Genomic DNA, 13,231 nt, shown 5'->3' with positions numbered 1-13,231 from the left:
TTGAGTCCCTGATTCTAATGAAAGTGATTTCTAAGACCATGAAATATTAGCATTTTAGAAATTCAAAATACCATATTGTTTTGGAATACTAAAAACTGGTATAGTCATTAACTGTTTTGTTAATATGTAGGTCAAGATAGAAATTGGTAGTTACATGGAAGTTGGAGGATTTAGAATGTTTGTAAACCCAGCTCTCAGATTTTTTATCTATTTTATTAAGTGTCTGCTACTAGGAGTGTCATTACTAGAGAACTTACTCTGTAAATTGGTCTTTTTCATCATAGCAGATGAATAATTGTGATTTTTCTAATATATGCAAAAATTTGCATCTTACTCAAGTTTTATTTTAATTGCAAAATTTTTTAGGCCATCCTATAATGTAAACTAGTAACATATACAAATTGATGCATACTCTATATTTTTCTCTCGTTCCTTTTTTTTCTTTGAATGCATTAAATTTAGTTGTTGCCCTTTGTGAAGCAGGTGCTGCTCATCAGAGTGATTCTGTATTTAAAAAGATTAATATGTAGACATTTTAATATATTATTTAAACTAATGTAATATTAATGGGATAAGGTCTTTTAAATGATTGTAAAAGTTAATATCAATGATATACTCTTCAGTTACGAGATTTTAGCATAGGTCTAACATATTTTTTTATTATTACTAGGCAAGAAGTTATGAAATGGAATGGATGGGGATATAATGATTCCAAGTTCTTCTTCAATAAAAAAGGCCAAGTTGAGTTGACTGGGAAAAGGTAACTGGTTGGTTTATTCTTTTGTTCCTTTTTCCCCCACTTTCTTTCTATAAACAATTTTAAACATAAATAACATTATTATGTTAAATAATAGACATACATAAAAATAGAGAGGGTAATATAATGACTCCTCCCTTGATTTAAAGTTATCAACATTTTGACATAATTGCTCCTTCTTTTGTCTGGTATTTTAAATTCTGGCATTGTCATGTCGCTTCTAAACTTAAATTTACATATGTCTCCTTTAAAAATATAAGGACCTAATATTAGCTAATCATAATAATACTATTATCAGACTCCTCAAAGTAAGAGAAATTTTATATCTGATTATCTAGTCCACATTTCCCCTGATATCTAAAAAATGCCATTTTATAGGTAGTTTGTTTGAATCAGTATCCAAAAAGGCCTATAGTCATCCCACCACCTAGTCTCCATGCCATTGACTTGTTCAAAGTAGCTCCATTTTTAGGACTGGGAATTTACTTTTGGGTGTGGGTTATTATGGAAAGTGAGCAATTTTAGGTCTTTGTGAATATAAATAGTATTTTAATTTTTAAAAAGATTTTATTTAAATATTTGACAGAGAAAGAGAGAGCCAGAGAGCACAAGCAGGGGGGTTGGGCGGGTGGTAGAGTGAGAGGGAGAAGCAGGCTCCCTGCTGAGCAGGGAGCCCAGGGCTTGATCCCAGGCCCCTGCAATCATGACTTGGGCCTAAGGCAGACCCTTAACTGATTGAGCCACCCAGGTGCCCCATAAATGGTATTTTTAAAATTAGTTTTCTGAGATACATTAGGGAAGAAGTGATGAAGAAAGAACAATCATTTGTGTGGTAACTTTCAAATTTCTGAAATATTTTTGGTAATGTGTGGATAAGAATTCTAAAGAATATTTGTATTGTTACTATTCCAGATGCAGACAGAATTGTAAAGTAAGTTCTTAGTTGATTTTAAGAACTGACCCTACTGGGGTGCCTGGGTGGCTCAGTTGTTAAGCGTCTGCCTTCGGCTCAGGTCATGATCCCAGGGTCCTGGGATCGAGCCCCGTATTAGGCTCCCTGCTCGACGGGAGGCCTGCTTCTCCCTCTCCCTCTCCCCCTGCTTGTGCTGTCTCTCTCTCTGTCAAATAAATAAATAAATAAAATCTTAAAAAAAAAGAACGGACCCTACCAAAGTTGGTGTTTTGGGTGGTTTGTGTATTGAATTTTGATACAACTTTTGAAAGGACAGTGAGTACAAACACATAAGATTTGAATGCTGGGTCTATAAATTAAAAATTGAGAGTAGGTAAAAAATTGGATCAGATATATTGGGGCGCCTGAGTGGCTCAGTCATTAAGCGTCTGCCTTCAGCTCAGGTCATGATCCCAGGGTCCTGGGATCGAGCCCCGCGTCGGGCTCCCTGCTCCGCGGGAGGCCAGCTGCTCCCTCTCCCACTCCCCCTGCTTGTGTTCCCTCTCTCGTTGTCTCTCTCTGTCAAATAAATAAATAAAATCTTAAAAAAAAAAAAATTGGATCAGATATATTTCTAATCTGTTCCAGTATTGTGCTTTGACTTAATATCTATTGGGCATTAATATGCTTAGGTTAATATTTTTGGTATGTGATTATATTGAAATATCAGCGAGAAAAGTTTTATTCCTTTGGAGAAATTCTCTTTGCAACATAATCATTCCAGTTTTCTGATTTAAACATACTTTGTACCTGAAACAAAACCTCAGGAGTAGTAATTAGAAACTAATTTTAATAAAGGTATGAAATGTACATTTGACATTTGCTTTTTAATAGGAAAAACAAATATCTGTATTCTTATTCCCATTTTTAAGTGTGACTGGGCAGCATGTTGGTGGAGGCTTAGTTGAGAAATTGTGTAATTCAGGTAGAAGGGATTTCTGGTTAAAATTAAATTTACCAGTGTTCTAAATGTTGAGTGTTTTGTGTTTTAAATGGAATAATGTCTAATATGGTAGAAACTTATGTATGTAAAAACTGGCTTTGCAAGCTCTCCTGGGGGAAAAAAGTAAATCTTCTGAACTTAGAAAATCAACTTCCTCTCCTCTCAGACACTCTTCATTTCTTTCTCTCTTCAGACCTTGAAAGTATGGCATCTTTATTTTATGGGAGGGGGGCAAATTGTCACTTGTGCACAGTGCCACTGAAAGCATTAGACACCTACTGACTTGTGTAGAGCACTGTCGGCTATTTAGTAGTTTGTGTTGGAAGTCTATGTGTATGAAATGAATGATCTGTCACAGAAAATATCACAAGTAATTATATTTTACTCGTGCCATGGGTTCGGAATCTGGTTCCTATTTGAGGTGTTCTGGCACTTGATTTGTCATTTTTCACAGAGGATCAGGCTGTAGAGTTCTGACACATGTACCACACTCATGATATACTCATGAAAAACATTAGAAACCCGGTATATTCATTTATGTTTAGATTATTCCTTTTTCCGTGGATAGAGCACTTGTTAATGCCCTTCATGATATTAAGATATATAGAATATAAAATATAAAATATATTGTTTGGAGAGCATAGGTTCAGAGTAAAGGGGATTCAGTGGTCTTAAGAGAGACTTTTATCCAGGTTGTAACAGAACCAAAGAATGTATTTGTTTGGCTTCTGACTTTGGAAGATTGCTGCTGCTGTCACTCTAACCAGAATTAGTTCCTTAAAGCCTTCATTTCTTTGCATTAACCCCTGAATCAGGTCCAGTGGGAGAAAAGGGAAGAGCATGGGGTGCATCTGACTGGCAGAGCCTACAAGGGAGACCTGTAAAGTGATGTTGGGCACGTTTGCTTTAGTGGAAGGTAGCCTTGGCTTCTCACTAAGACTCATCTAGAGGGCAATTCTCCAAATATAGAAATGGAATTTAAATGCTCTAGGATTAAATATATACTACATAAACTATTTAATAACTAAAACCAATAATTAAGTAATATTCAGTTCCCATTTTAGTGCTTCCAGAAGTACCATTACCTTGTTATAGACAGGATAATAAACCGGATTGAATTGGATCATAGCTTTCTGTAAATTTAGTCTAGCCTCCTAGGGATAATGGTTGAATTAGTAGGTTTCTCTGTTTTTTATCAGAAAACATTTAAATATTCTTTAAGATAATAATAGCTATTATTTAATTGAGTGCCTACTGAATTATCTTAAAATAACCCTAAGATGGGTAGTGGTATTTTCTTATAAAGAATTAAGAGATTGAGGGTGAGAGAGGTTAAATAGCTTATTTGAGGTCACTTGCTCAGCAGGAAATTGGGATTAAAACCCAAGTGTTTTTAAGCTTTGTTCTTGTGCTGTTTCTGTTGTACTGTTCTTCTGCAGATAACCATATTCATCTGTTGTATTGATCTGTTTTCTCTCCAAACTCTGAGAGCACTTTATAGTAGCCTTCTACCTGCTGTACACTAGCATAGTAGAAAAATTGTAAAAAATTACCCTGTGACAGAAATTCCTGTTTTTCCAGTGAAAGGCACAGTGCAAAAGCAAAAGGAGGTTGTGATATTCTTTTTTTAATTTTTTTTAAAGATTTTATTTATTCATTTGAGACACAGAGATAGAGAGATAGACAGCATGAGCAGGGGGAGAGGCAGAGGGAGAGGGAGAAGCAGGCCCCCCGCTGAGCCAGGAGCCCGATGTGGGGCTCGATCCCAGGACCCTGGGACCACGACCTGAGCTGAAGGCAGACACCCAACCATCTGAGCCACCCAGGCGCCCCTAGGTTGTGATATTCTTAAAAGAGAAAATGGAATTTATGACTAGAAAGGATGAGTTACAAGAATACACTGATTAGGCTGAACAGTATTAATTCACCCCCCCTTTTTTTTTAAAGATTTTATTTATTTATTTATAAGACAGAGAGAGAGAGACAATGAGAGAGGGAATATGAGCAGGGGGAGAGGGAGAAGCAGGCCTCCCGTTGAGTGGGGAGCCCAATACGGGGCTTGATCCCAGGACTCTGGGATCATGACCTGAGCCGAAGGCAGACGCTTAACAACTGAGCCACCCAGGCGCCCCATTAATTCACCCTTTTGTATTAATAATATTAGACTGTGAGGACAGTTTTTGAAATTCTTTGTAAAGACTTTTTATTCTGGCATTGTAGTGGACTGAACAAATTATATATCTTTTGTTCTCTATAACTGCATAGAAAACATGAGTAAGATATCCTAAGAAAGATATAAAACAGAGCTGGGAAGAAAGGGGAATTCTTAGGTGCCAGCAACCAAGGGTGAGTTTCAATGAAAATTTATAGGGGTTCCCTTATTTCTGATCCAAAGACATTGAAAAGGTAAGAAATTTTTATAAGCAAATGTGGTTGATTGTGTATATTTTTGGGAGGGTAACATTGACATTTCAAACCCAGCCATTAAATTAGTATATGTGCTGCCGAAGCAAGCACTCCAGCCATTAAATTAGAAGCAATTATTATAAACTGTTAGAGATCTTTGGGAAAAATCTGAAGCTTTTTCCTGAACACAGTCTTCTGAACATATTTACAGTTTGTCAGGTTATAAATCCTTAGGTTTATTATCTTGCCATTCTTACTCCTTCTAGATAATAGATGAATTGAGTCCTTCTGGGTTTAAACAGCAGAAGGCAATACTTCAGAGCTAATGCTACACATTTCTACAAACTAAAATTTTTGAAAAGTGTCATTATTCATTGACTTTAAAGGTATTAAACATTAATTGGTGCTTACAAAGCACAAGTTAGTGTTTAAATGGAGAGAATTTGTTTTGGTTTGTTGTACTTTATATTTTCAGTGGCAAATTTTTCATTAAAGTTTTATCTGATTATAAAAAGATTTTTAAATTGCTTAGCAATTATTATGGAACTCACTCTGAGGATAGATTGTTGTATCTATAGATGGTTTTGCTGCCACTGTGCACTGCTGCAGAGTGAGAGTACTTTGTCTTTAGTCACAGTTCATACTGATGTGTACTTCTTTCTTATATATTTATATTCACAGAATTTTCTTTCCACACAGTGATTTCTTTGGTCTTGAGTGCTTCCCCTATTTCTATATCTTCTACAATATAGTTTAATTCTGTTCTGAGGGAATGTGATGAGTTGATCTCACCTTATATTTTACATGTGAACCATTTCTTAATTCTCAAATTCTCAAACTCATCTTCAATTGTGATTAAAGATCCATTTCTGTTTCAATAATTGGTATAGGTACCTGGCTTTCCTCTTACCACATTTCTGGCAAAAGTTGCATGTTTCTTGCCCATATATTCATCCTACCAATCAAGTGTCTTTGTAGCTTTGACTGAACTAGGTTGTAAATTAATTTTTCTTCCTTCCTTCCTTCCTTCCTCCCTCCCTCCTTCCCTCCCTCCCCCTCTCTCTCTCTTTCTTTCAGGTTGTTTCTTAACAGTTATATCCGAATGGACATTAGATACATGAATAGAAACTCAAACCCATACGTAACCAATGAAATTCAAATTAAAATGGTTAAGAGATTACCAGTAGAATGTTTCGCATTAAAAAGAACTATAGCACCAAGTGTGGGAAGGATGTGGAATTAAGTCCATATATCATTGTTAGTGGTAAACATATTGGAAAACTTATCTACCGATACCTACTAAAGTTGAACATATGCATAGATGATGGCCTGGAAATTCCACTCTAGTTATATACCTGTCAGAAAAATGTGATACATTCTTCAGAAAACAAGTTCAAGAATGTCCCTGCATGCACCAAAAACTAAATAACACTATTGTCTATCAACAGTACAGTGGATAAAGAAACTGCTATACTCACACAGTGGAATTAAGCCATTGAAATGAATGAATGTTAACAACATGTATCAACATAGATGAATCTCACAAATATATTTGAGCAAAAGAGGGCTAACACAAAAGAGTACATTTCATATGATTTCATTTATATAAAGCTCAAAAACAGTCAAAATTACTCTGTAATGTTAACAGGATAGTGGTTCTTTTGGTGTGAGGGAACGTGGTATGCCTGGAAAGGGCATGGAGGGGAGTGTTTCTTGGGTAGTGGTAAGTGTTCTATTTCTGGATCTGAATGCTGATTACGTGGGAGGTTTACTTTGTAAAAATTCAGCTCTAAACTTGTCTATATTTTTTAATGTATATCGTACTTCAATATTTTATAAGTAAAATATTTATAAAATCAAATAAAAATAAAGCAACTATAATATAGTTTTATTTGGCTGTCCCATCATCATTTTGTTGGGGGAGTAGAGAAGTTGCAAGAACATGATAGTGAAAAAATTTACTGAATATAGGTACAATGATTTTATAAATAATCATTCATAAAGAATTTTAGAATAATGGTCTCACTTGGAATGGTGGTAAGGGAAGAATCAGACTAAGGGCAGCATCGTATAGTGGTTAAAAACACAGACTGAAGCCTTATTTATTACCTGGTTCAGATCCTGTTTTGTAACTTACTAGCTATGTGACCTTGATTAAGTTACTTAACTTACTTAACATCTTAAGTTAATTTCTGTGCTTTACCTTCCTCATCTATAAAATAGGGATAATAGCACCAACCTCATAACATTATTTTAAGTTAATATACATAAAACACTTAGAACAGTGCCTGGCACATGAAAATGCTATGTGTTTATTTAAGTGAAAAGTTTAAAGTACTGTTTTAAAATACACATTTTAAAATGTTGTTTTGGTCTTTTCAGAGAGCTATTATATTAGTGCTGTTATAACACATTGGATCATTATTGTTTGCATATCAGCCTTCTTCACTATACTAATCTAGGGTAGGATACTTATTTTATCTCTTTATTTTTAGCACTTATTGTTATTTAATATTTTGCCACCTCTGGCAAGTATTTCCAAAACTGAAAAGCTGGATTTCTAAGTACTTGAGTTTTCTGCATCAATCTTCTCATATGTATGTACACACACACATGCACACACACATATATGTTTATATAAATAAATAAAATAAATGAATAAAATTTAGGATTTCTTGTGTATATAAAATAATGTTCATATTTCATATAAACTGTTTAAGGATTGGGATGGAAAATATAGGAAAAAAATCAGAGTAGCAAATCTAGTTTTTTCCGTACTCTTCCTATTCTATAGAGCTCTTTTGTGTGTTTTAAATTTCTTGTACAACTTCATGTAAAATCTAAGTATCTTGCAAATCTATAGGTTTATTTACTATTCCGTGTTCTTTTTATAGTTGTCATATCGTAAACTCTATGACACAGTGATAGAATTTTGTTTTTGTTTTTTTGCTATTTTTTATATTTGTTATTTTAATTCAATTAATTAACATATAATGTATTATTGGTTTCAGAGGTACAGGTCTGTGATTCATCAGTCTTATATATATAATACCCAGTGCTCATTACATCACATGCCCTTCTTAATGTCCATCACCCAGTTATCCCTCCCTCTGCCCTCCCTCCCCCCCCAGCAAACCTCAGTTTATTTCCTATGATTGAGTCTCTTATGGTTTGTCTCCTTCTCTGGTTTCATTTTGTTTTATTTTTTCCTCTCTTCCCCTATGGTCCTCTGTTTTATTTCTTAAATTCCACATATGAATGAGATCATATAATTGTCTTTCTCTGATTGACTTGTTTCGCTTAGCATAATACCCTCTAGTTCCATGATAGAATTTTTGGAAGTCATAAATATTGGAAAGAAATTAAGAAAAAATAGTCATTTATATTTACCCACATATTTACTCTTTCTGTTATTATTCTGTCTTGAAGAATTTCAGTTTATATTAAGTGTTGTATTTCCCTTCAGCCTATAGAAATCACTTTAGCATTTCTTGTAGTGTAGGTCTGCTGGCACCAGGTTCTCTCAGTTTTCATCTGAAAATGTCTTAGTTAACTTTTAGTTTTGAAGTATATTTTCACCAGATACAGAATTCTAGGTTGACATTCTTTTTCTTCCAGCACTTCAGAAATGTTCAGTTTTTTCCTGGGCTTCACTGTTTCTGATGAGAAGCTGGTCATAATTTTTATTGTTATTACATTGTATGTAATGTGTCATTTTTCTCTAGATGCTTTTAACATTTTCTTTCTCCCTCTTTTTCTCTTTCTTTTAAATTGCAGTTTGACTGTGCTCGCTTCGGCAGCACATATACTAAATTGCAATTTGACTATGATGTGTGTAGTGTGAGTTTCTTTGCATTTATCATCTTAGTGTCTTCTGGCCTTCTTGAATTTGTAAATGTATGTCTTTCATCAAATTTGGAAACTTTTTGCCATTATTTCTTCAAATACCCTTTTACTCCATTTCCCTCCTTTTTTTTTTTCCTTTTTCTTGGGACTCTGTATGTATGTTATGTATATTATATATATGTTAGTCTTTTGCTATTGTTCCATAGGTCTTTGAAACTGTTTATTTTTTCAATCTTTTTCTCTGCTCTTCAGATTGTATATGTTTTATTGCTTTACCTGTACATTCACTGACATCTCCAGTCTGCCCTTCTGTTCTTTCAATGAATTTTTAAGAGTTTTAATTATAGAATTCCTATTTTTTTCTTTTTATAGTTTCTGTTTCTCTGCTGAGATTTTTTTTCTTTCTTACTGGGAACATAGTTTCTCTTTTGTCCTTTAACATAGTTATAGCTGTTTTAAAATGGTTGTGTGCTACTTAGGGTCTTAGTAGATCTTAGATCTTCTTAGGGTCAGTCTTAGATCTTCTTACAGTCAGTCCCTATTTATTACCCTTTCTCTTGATTATGGATTACAGTTTCTTGTTTGTTTGTGTCTAGTAATTTTGGAGTACATCTTGGACAGTGTTAATGGCTATTGTAGAAACTCTGTATTCTATTATGTTCTTCTGAAAGGGCTTTACTTATTTTTTTAACATCAAATAGTTAACTTGACTATTCTCAAATTCCTATTTCTCTCTGGTGATGAGCAACTGAGTTCTTTTAAGCTTAGTTGGGCTGCTTCAAGTCTGCTCCATACGCATGTAATTCAAGGTCAGCTAGGCATTTGGACAGAGTTTATACATACATCACTCTCTGACTCTCTCCTTTTCTGTGATTTCTCTATACTCTTCCGAGCTGTTGTGTTCACTGCAAACACTGCCTTCTGGTTTTTCAAGGCAGGAAGACAATAGATTTTCTGTATTTTTGTTTCCTTTTATGGTACCAGCTGGGCTGTCCCTCAGTCTAAAACCTGTTTTAAAAATAAAAAGACCCTAGGGCGCCTGGGTGGCTCAGTCGTTAAGCATCTGCCTTCAGCTCAGGTCATGGTCCCAGGGTCCTGGGATCGAGCCCCGTATCGGGCTCCCTGCTCGGCGGGAAGCCTGCTTCTCCCTCTCCCACTCCCCCTGCTTGTGTTCCTCCTCTCGCTGTATCTCTCTCTGTCAAATAAATAAATAAAATCTTTAAAAAAATAAAAATAAAAAGACCCTGGAAACTCGTGTAATGCTGTTTCCTTTTTCTAAGTGTATCACATCCCCTTCCCCCTGTTATTGCCTGCTTTTATCTGTCCGTACTGCCTTCAGAGTGTTTTGTTTTTCTCCAGAGATTATAGTTATATGTTGGGGGGGGGAGGCGTGTTGTTTTGATAGGAACTACTTGACCATTACTAGAAGCCAAAGCTAAGATTTAAATTTAAAAGAAGATCCCTTACTCTAATGTTTTATCTTCTTTGTAATCTTAGGTATCCTCTTAGTGGTATGATTTTACCAACTTTTAAAGACTGGATTCAAAATACCCTTGGAGTAAGTCTGGAGCATAAAACTACCTCTAAAGTAAGCAAATAAGAATGATTACTAATATGCTTAAGTCTGTGTGGGTGTGTCTGTGTGTGCATGGACATGTGTTTAATCCCAGATCAGTTAGATTTATCTTTGTAATTTGTTATAATTGCTTTAATGCATTTGTTGTGATTTTTTTGTTAAGAACTTTACTAGTTTTATTGGCCTTGCTAGGTTTTCTAGGGATGACTTTTCAGCATCACAGATCTAGATCCTAATCTCAGAATTTATCTGAAATTTGTCTGGTAAACTATTTATCTTCTCTGAGCCTCAATTATTCCTAATTTGAGAAATGAGAGCAATAACTGTTCTACCTTTTTAGGGTGGTAGTGAAGTGCAAATGAACTATTTCTGTGGGTGGACTCTTAGAAAAATATTATAAGTTGCTATTAATTTTAGGATATTTAATGGACTGACAGTAATCCAGGATTAATATGGGATAATTTGAAATAAAAATATAATGTTACATTTAATATCAAAGCATTTAGAAGGTTAGAAGACTTACAAAAAAGTAAAAATTTGATAAAGATATGAGTGATAATTTTAGTTCATGTAGTTTCACTTTTCTTAAGCTAGGGTTAAAAAACTTTAAACTGTATTCATATCAAACTAACAAAATAGCATTTCTTTATGTTATTATGTTTATTATTATTTGTTTGCTATGCCATGGTATTCTGCATGTCCCTCTAAATTGGCTGTAAGTTCCATAAGTTCAGGGCCCGTGTCTTATACTATATTCTCTACTGTATCCAACACGTTATTCAGGACTATAAGTATTCAGCAAGTACTTATTTGATTTATTCCTAATTCCGCAGTTATATTTTATTCTACTAAGTAAATTATGTTAACAACTAATTCTTACTCCTCCTAAACCAAATTCTTTCAACTTTTCTTAAAAGATCTCTTATTTCCTTAATTCTTTCTTTTGACTATTTGTAGTTACTTTTTTTTTTACATTGATGCAATCTGTATACCGTATTCAGAAATTTCACCAGTTTTACATGCACTTTTTTTCTGAGTTTGAGCCCTTTTCTGTTTTTAATAACAAAATAGTAATATGTGTTTTGTTGGGGTTCTTATGGTCATTTCTTTTCACTATAGCATAAATTCCTTGAGGGCAAATTTTTTTTCCCTGATTATCTCACTGCTATATCCCCAAGGCCTAGAACAGTGCCTAGCATATAACACACACTTAATAAACATTTCTCATATAATTGAATATTAAATACAGACCCTTTAATAAGATACTAACACTATATAAATATCTTATATATATTTTATATATGCTTATATTTTCTTTTTTCCAAATACTATATCATAGCTTTTTTTTTGATAGCAGATTTGATTTGGCCAGTCTTTTCTTATATGGTAGGCAGGTTTTTGGTGCTTTTCACAAAAATTATGACATTTAACCTTTCTTCCTTAGTAGCTGTATAAATTTAGTGGTGATAATCTCATTTAACAGATGAAGAAGCCAAGGCCCAGAGAAGTTGGGTGACTTCCCCAGTGTTGCCTAGCTTTAAAGATTTTTTTTTTCCAGCTTACCTAGTAGTTGAAATTAAGTATCAAGTTATAATTATGTTCTGAGTTTTAAAGCAGTTCTGTGAAAATGGACCTATTATTATGAGGTTTCTTGTTGATCATTTTAAAATAGTAATTGAAGTATAAGAAATGGTAAATTTTATCTACAGGTGAAAACGTAGATGATGAAAAAAGTTAAGTAGTTTTCCCCCAGTTTCCTTGATCTAAAATGAAAGATTTGAGACTTTGCCATCTTCTTTGTTCTTGATTTCAATCTTCAGAAACAATGAAAAAGTGGGCCATAGATGCAAAAGAGGAAACATACGGCTTTTATAACTTATGTTGCAGAATGTGATTAACCAGACTATTTATAATTTGTTACTGTCACAGAGTTGGTTTCCATATGTGTTACTTGGTATTTTCCCATGCTTTTGTCTCAATTTGGAGTCAAAGAAACCAATTTTATTTTCTAGCCATCCCTAAATCCTAGTGATACACCTCCTTCTATTGTAAATGAAGATTTTCTTCATGACCTTAAAGAAACTAGTATTTCGTATTCACAAGAAGCAGATGATCGAGTATTTAGAGCTCATGGTAAGCAGCTTTATATAAACAGTATTTGATTTTAATTTTAAAATTTCCTATAATTTAAGATGTTTTTGCATGTTCTTTTTTAAACTGCAAAACAGGTCATTGTCTTCATGAGATATTTTTGCTCAGGGAAGGAATGTTTCAGCGAATTCCTGATATAGTTTTATGGCCAAGTAAGTTCTTTTTTTTTCTTTGTATCATTAATTTAGTATTGTAGAATCTTAAATAAATTTAGTATTGGAAATATGTACTTTTAAACATAGGAGCTGTACAAAGTACAGGTAGCTATATTTTTAAAGTTTACCAAAGGTCATATAATTCTTTCTTGATCTGATCATCCTGAACTGTTGGTTTTCATGATTGATTTTGCTGTTGATGATTAAATCTTCATTTTAAATGTTAAAAACATATTGGGAGGTCAGGTAAAAAAATGTATTTCTGGTTAGTTTGAAAGCTTCATGAAATTAGTATCGATCAATGATCTATTCACAGGTAGAGAAACTCTTTAACTACTGATTCCTGCAAATTTGTTGTAGTACTTTGTTGATATCAGCTTGTAGCCTAAAAAGCATTATGTCCAAATGATGAAACAAGTTGTTTAGATACCCATTGTCTTTGATA

General features: G+C 33.9%; 1 protein-coding gene across 1 annotated transcript in view; it reads left to right on the top strand.

The window, feature by feature from the left end:
• Positions 1–13,231, top strand: part of AGPS (alkylglycerone phosphate synthase) — a 144,570-nt gene that overhangs the window by 30,931 nt on the left and 100,408 nt on the right. The window contains exons 2-5 of the mRNA XM_081814110.1: positions 671–760; positions 10,402–10,492; positions 12,493–12,613; positions 12,709–12,783. Coding sequence (XP_081670236.1) covers positions 671–760; positions 10,402–10,492; positions 12,493–12,613; positions 12,709–12,783 — 377 coding nt within the window. The remainder of the gene's footprint in view (positions 1–670; positions 761–10,401; positions 10,493–12,492; positions 12,614–12,708; positions 12,784–13,231) is intronic.

This window comes from Leptonychotes weddellii, chromosome 3 (assembly GCF_054177405.1).
Source record: "Leptonychotes weddellii isolate Sample4059 chromosome 3, ASM5417740v2, whole genome shotgun sequence".
Classification (NCBI taxonomy): Eukaryota; Metazoa; Chordata; class Mammalia; order Carnivora; family Phocidae; genus Leptonychotes; species Leptonychotes weddellii.
Note: the sequence above shows the minus strand (reverse complement) of the source record. Positions and strands in the feature narration are given on the sequence as shown.